The sequence below is a fragment of the Marmota marmota genome, unplaced genomic scaffold, assembly GCF_001458135.2.
Source record: "Marmota marmota marmota unplaced genomic scaffold, marMar, whole genome shotgun sequence".
NCBI lineage: Eukaryota > Metazoa > Chordata > Mammalia > Rodentia > Sciuridae > Marmota > Marmota marmota.
The window spans coordinates 32605572-32611790 of record NW_026000174.1 but is presented as its reverse complement, the minus strand read 5'-3'; the positions used below and the strand labels follow the sequence as shown (position 1 = coordinate 32611790).

The 6219-nt window shown below is 50.0% G+C and overlaps 1 protein-coding gene across 1 annotated transcript; it reads left to right on the top strand.

Moving 5' to 3' along the window:
* Positions 1 to 989: 989 nt before the first annotated feature.
* Positions 990 to 5213, top strand: Dbx1 (developing brain homeobox 1). The gene is made up of 4 exons (XM_015476385.2): positions 990 to 1505; positions 2138 to 2239; positions 4113 to 4315; positions 4782 to 5213. The coding sequence occupies exons 1-4, from the start codon at positions 1139 to 1141 to the stop codon at positions 5142 to 5144; spliced, it is 1035 nt and encodes a 344-aa protein (XP_015331871.1). The 5' UTR covers positions 990 to 1138; the 3' UTR covers positions 5145 to 5213.
* Positions 5214 to 6219: the final 1006 nt, after the last annotated feature.

Sequence of the window (6219 nt, the reverse complement as noted above, 5' to 3'; positions counted from 1 at the left end):
AAATCCTGCTGCCCAGCCTTGGTATCATGCTCTCTCTCTCTCTCTCTCTCTCTCTCTCTCTCTCTCTCTCTCCTCCTCCTCCTCCTCCTCCTCCTCCTCCTCCTCCTCCTCCTCCTCCTCCTCCTCCTCCTCCTCCTCCCAAGTGAGCTTGGGGGTTCCTTTCAGAGAAGCTTCCTTTGAAATAATTTTCCAAGTTGCTGGGAGTTTGCAGCAGACTTGTTTTAGGACTCAGGCGCCCGCCAACTCTCAAACTCAACTAGTCTCCCAGAATGAAATGACCCAAATCAAGAACTCCTCAACATTTATGGACACATCTAATATCCCCAAAAGTCTCGATTTCCAAGTCTCTCTGGGTTGTTACAGTGGAACTTCTAGCAGTGATTTAACCCATCCCTCACATCTGCTTTATGTTCAGCTGGATCGACAGGACTTGATATGGGAGAGTGGTATATTTTCATGTTCACGGACTTAAAATTTTCCATTACACACACACACACACACACACACACACACGAGAGAGAGTTATTTTACTGATAGCCTGGAGATGCATTTCTATGAATATTTATTGATTTATTTTCCAGACTCAGCAGGGGAGCTGCAAATAAATTTAGTGCATTCTTTAAATAATTCCTTTTCTATGAGGCAAGATGTCATCTGAAACTTCTAAATAGGCATTTAATTAGCCCGGGTGTTGCTTCCGAACAAAAACCCCGGGCAAGAGCTTTGGTTGCACACTGTATTGCAAAGAGGCGGTCGATATGCAGAATTGATGCGCTAGGGCCTTTGTTGCCGGCCCATTGTGCTGGCCATGCTTATGAAGACTAATCCAATCATAAATTGCACCTCTGCGCCAATCAGAGAGCCCAGAGCCTCCAACGAATGAAGCTTGAGTGGAGAACTTTGTTGAACTTCATTGTCAGAGCTGTCACTTTTCAAAGCGCGTTAGCAAGCGAGCCACTATAAAACCATCACCTCGACGGGAGGACTACGGAGGACTCGCAGACGCCCAAGTGGGATCCTTACTTGAAGACATTTGCTAAGCCCAAGAGAGGGCTCCTCGGGAACGGGAGGGGCGGGACGCGAGGCTTTTACCCTCGGCCACTGGAAGAAGGGTGATTTCTCCCGCCCCACACCTGCCATGATGTTCCCGGGGCTCCTCGCGCCCCCGGCGGGGTATCCTAGCCTCCTGCGGCCCACGCCCACCCTGACGCTGCCCCAGTCCCTTCAGTCGGCATTTTCCGGGCACACTAGCTTCCTAGTGGAAGATCTGATCCGCATCAGCCGGCCCCCCGCCTACCTGCCCCGCAGCGTGCCCACAGCTAGCATGTCCCCGCCCAGGCAAGGGGCCCCAGCAGCGGTTCCAGACTCTGGGACTTCGGACCTGGGCTCCCCGGGTCCCGGCAGCCGGAGGGGCAGTTCTCCGCAGACTACCCTCTCCCCTGCCAGCGAGCCCACGTTTCTGAAGTTTGGGGTGAATGCCATCCTCTCCTCGGCGCCCAGAACAGGTAAGTGAAGGTGGAACGCTGAGGGCCCTGTCCAGGTGCTAGGCATTCGCAGAGTCCGTCAGGCCTTAGTTTCTTTTATGAAGCGAGTACCGCGCATTCACCAATGCACGTCGGTATGCAGGTATCCGGATCCACCCTCGTCGGGCAATATGCAAGTTAGGTTCAGATAATTCCTGGAAGAAAAGCCTCGGACTCGGCCCACCCTCTGAACAAACTTGAGCAGTTGCAGTCGCAGAGCGCGCAGTTATCTGGCGCTACACCTCAGAGTGCACGCCCCTTGGCGTCTGCGTTCCTGTCCTCGAACTTCTAGAAAACAGGCGCTTTTTTTTTTTTTTTTAACCCAAGACGATATGCTTATTGGATTAGCTAGTATTTTGGTCTGCAATTCCTTTCTTCCTTCCTCCAGTCCTACCTCTTAATGTCTAGGACTGAGAATGAGCGAGAGGTGGGGGGGTGCAGAGTATTATTTTAGCAGGAAAGGAAGGATTTCTCCCAGATGAAATAATGTTAGAAAGATTTATTTTACTACCAATGCATTTTAAAAGATGCCTTTTGAAATTAACCGAAGTGTTAATCATATCACGTATTCGATGTGCTGTACCATAATCAAATTCTCCTCTTCTCTCTCCCAGAGACATCCCCCACGTTGCTCCAGAGCCTCCCTCCCAAGACGTTCGCCTTTCCCTACTTTGAAGGCTCCTTCCAACCTTTCATCAGATCTTCTTATTTCCCAGGTTGGTCTCTTTCCCTTCCTTCTGCAAGGCTGGGCGTCGCCCCAGCCCTGGCCCGTCGCTCCCTGCCCCGAAGCCATATTTCTCCGTCCACCCCTCGGGGTTACGCTCTGGTTCAGAGGTTGCGAGGCGTACAACATTCACGAATCCGTCGCGCCAATTTGATGCCCTATTTAGCACAAGCAGTGACTGCTTGACACTTTGCACCAATTCCCTGCTCTACAAATTAGCAAGAATTGTCATGGTCCCAATTTGAGGCGGTTCCCTTCCCGGAGAGGAGCTGTTGGCATCCCTTCACGCCGCCGTTTTCCCACAGAGTCAGTGCACTTGGCCACGATTCTCCACAAAGGTTTCAGCACCATGACCAATTGGTCAGCTCCTCCGGGCAGCCACACACAGACCGGCCCTAGCCCCTCCACGCCGTGGAGAGACACCTACCAGCCGGGGCTAATTTCTCTTTAAGATTCATTCAGGACTTGGGCTTTTCACAAGACCACATGGGGTGCCCTCTTGTGTGGGATGGCGGGGGTCGCCCAAGGGGAGGGAGGCTAGATCCTCCTCCTACCCCCACCATCTATTTCCAACCTGATTTCCCAACCCCTCTCATATCCTCCCAACCCCCACCGCCATATCTTTTTAAAGGGCGCTGAGCTTGTAAAGCAAGAAACCGTTGCAGCCAGGTCCAAATTGGGCCCCCATCTAAAGGGAAACACTTAACACTTTCCACTATGGCTCATACTCTGCAACTGGTCAAAACTCAGAGGAGACCAGGGAGAAGACTGAGCACGGTGGGGGATGGTAAAACTAGGACAGCACTTCCAAATATCTGCAAAAGAAACGAGCAATAGATTTTTTTAAAGAGGGAAAATTCACCAAACGCACCCCTCCAAACATTCATGCTCCTGCTGATAATGGAATTTGCTCCCTTTCTCACTCATCTCAATGCTCTAACAAAAACAACCCGAGCTTTATAAATAGCTTTTCATGTCCATTTAATGAGAACGATTCGGGGAAGAGAAGCCTCTGCCATCAGTATTCTCCCAATGGTCTTGGCCTGCAGTTGTGTTTAGTTTGAAAGTGTAAATCTCTTTTGTCCCAGTAATATATGGCTTTCGCTGCTTGTCCACAGTCTTTTTCTGTTAGTTCATTACTACACAATTACCATTCACGCTTCATTAGAGTCTCTGTTTCTTTTTGTTTTTCTTTTTTTCTCCCTTAAAGCGAAACTCTCCTTCTTTTTATCATGCCAATACCCATTGGGAAGCGGTCAATGTGCTAATTAGCTGCCACTTTTCATGTATTCGGGCCGAATTCTTTACATTTTGTGGGGGAGGGGAGGAAAGATTAATATAAAAAAGATGAATACTGATTGGATTTTTCAACAAAAACAACAACAACAACAAAAACAACAAATCCAAGGCGGATTTTCCCTTTTCTGTTACACCAGCAAAGTACTTCATTTTCATCTAAAGAATGCAAAAAGCCACCGAGATGATACAAGCTTAGGGAAGAAAGTGAGTGGCCTCAGCTGGATATTTTATTTTTGTAATTTATTCTTTCTGTTGCTATTTTAATGGGTCTACGCAGGTTTGTTTCCCTGAGATCTTTGAATGGAAAAAAGCAACAGGTCTGTTTTCGTGGTTTTTCTTAATCCGGGTTTGCACGGTTGAAAGGGAAAGCTATTTGGGCGGAAAGAGTCTTTCACTCTTGCAAGTTTGTAGGTTCCTGGCCTATTCTCCAGGGGGAGAAAGAGGAGTGCTTTAAAGAGACGAAGGGTTGAGAGAGAACAACACAGGGAAAACCGCGAAGGAGGGGCGGACTCTAACCAGTCCCCGAGGGACACCCGCCACTCACTCGCCGCCTTTCCACCCTGCAGCGTCCTCTAGCGTCGTGCCAATCCCCGGGACCTTTTCCTGGCCGCTGGCGGCTCGAGGAAAGCCTCGCAGGGGCATGCTGCGCCGAGCCGTGTTCTCCGACGTGCAGCGCAAGGCGCTTGAGAAGATGTTCCAGAAGCAGAAGTACATTAGCAAGCCTGACCGCAAGAAGCTGGCGGCCAAGTTGGGCTTGAAGGACTCGCAGGTGAGGGCAGTCTCTCCACAGCCGCTTTGCCCGCGATCACCCCCCTCCCCGCCCCCCGTGTCAATCAATTGGGAGGGATCTCTGAAAGTGCTTAGGAAAAAGTGCAACTGGGAGAAATGAGGCCCGGGAAGCAATAAGTGCAGGAGCTGGTTTCCCCAGGCTCCCCAGGACCGCTCGCTCCCAACCCTGGATCCATCTGTCTAGGCCCAGAGTCCCCCACCCCCGTCCATCTGGGCTAGGTGCCAGAGGATGGGGCAAGAGAGACGGGCTGTCAGGGTGGGTGTGGAGCAAATGCTGTAACCTGTCGGAAATCACTTCGGGGAGTGGGAAGGGAAGAGGGCGAGGCGGAGAAAGAGAGCCCTCCCGGGTCCTCCCTGTGCGCCCTGCTGGCAACCTCCCTCGCGCGCATCCCTCGCCCCCACCCCACCACCACTGACCCAGCTTCTCGCTTGCCCCGGTGCCCCAGGTGAAAATCTGGTTCCAAAACCGACGCATGAAATGGAGGAACTCCAAGGAGCGCGAACTCCTATCTAGCGGGGGCTGCCGTGAACAGACCCTTCCCACCAAACTCAATCCGCACCCGGACCTTAGCGACGTGGGCCAGAAGGGCCACGGGGACGACGAGGAGGAGGACGAGCGCCCTGGCAGCCCCCGTCACCGCCTGGCCTACCACGTGCCCCCCGACCCCCGGCACGTGCGGGATCCGCGACTCCAAGGGCCACTGCCGGCTTCCCCAGCGCACTCTACTAGCCCTGGCAAACCTTCGGACTTCTCAGACTCCGAGGAGGATGAGGAGGTTGAGGAGGAAGAGGAAATCACCGTGTCCTAGAATTGCCCCCTCTCGACCCCATCCCTGTACCGTTTCTAAGTGCTTTGAAATTGAAGAGGTGGGATCCTATCTGCCTGCAATGCTGTGGTCCGGGCTGCAGAACCATCACCTCATCCAGGTGCTACTGCTCCTTCTGTTGTCCCAAAGAGACATTTCCTTCCTCTACACCACCTCCAAACAGCCTCCCCACAGAAATTCAGATCCCAGTCTTAACTTTTCTACAGGGCTTCATTCCATCTTGCTTATCCAATACTGGAGGGAGGTGAGGTTTCCACTCCCACAGCCTGGAGTGAATTGGAGTGAATTGTGAACCCGGCCTTGCTGCTCTTTAGCTACCCAGCCCTTTACAGTAGGAAAATCTTTTCATAAAAGAGGAAGCTGAGTTAGGGGTCCAAACACCAAGCGCATAACTAATTCCAAGATCCCCTCACTTCTCCGTGCTAAGTAGCAAGGGCCTGGATCCTCCCCACTCCCACCACTCTTCCCTTAGTAGTTTTCTTAGAAAGCACAAGAATTTCAAAAAAGAATGTGCCTCTGACTAAGGGAAATGAAAATATTGAGTCTTTTATTTCCAAATGCTCTATGGGGGAAAGAAATGAATTCTCCAAAGTGGGGGAAGATTCTGTATTTTGTTATGTGTGTTTTAATGCTTTTTCTTTTAAATTTGTACATCCATAATATATGCACCAAGCACTCTGCCTTGTGCCCTTTTATTATTTCTGGAGAGGTGTCACTGAGCTGCAGAGTTCCTGGGTATGATGTGCACAGACAGTGACATCCATAAGCCTCTTTGATGTTTTTTTTTCCTTTTTCTTTTTCCTTTTTTTTTAAACTGAACTTTGCTGTCTTTGCACAGCTTCTATGAACTGTACACTATTTTGTACATATGTTTTGTATGGATATTTTATACCAAGGTTATTGTGAATGCTATAAAGGACTAGATAGATATCTCTCCCTCTCTCTTTTTTTTTTTTTTTTTTTTGCAATGGTTTTTCCAACTTTAAAAAAAGGTAGCTGTTTAATCATATAACTTATAAAGAAATACTTATTTTGTATTTTACTATGTACAGATTTT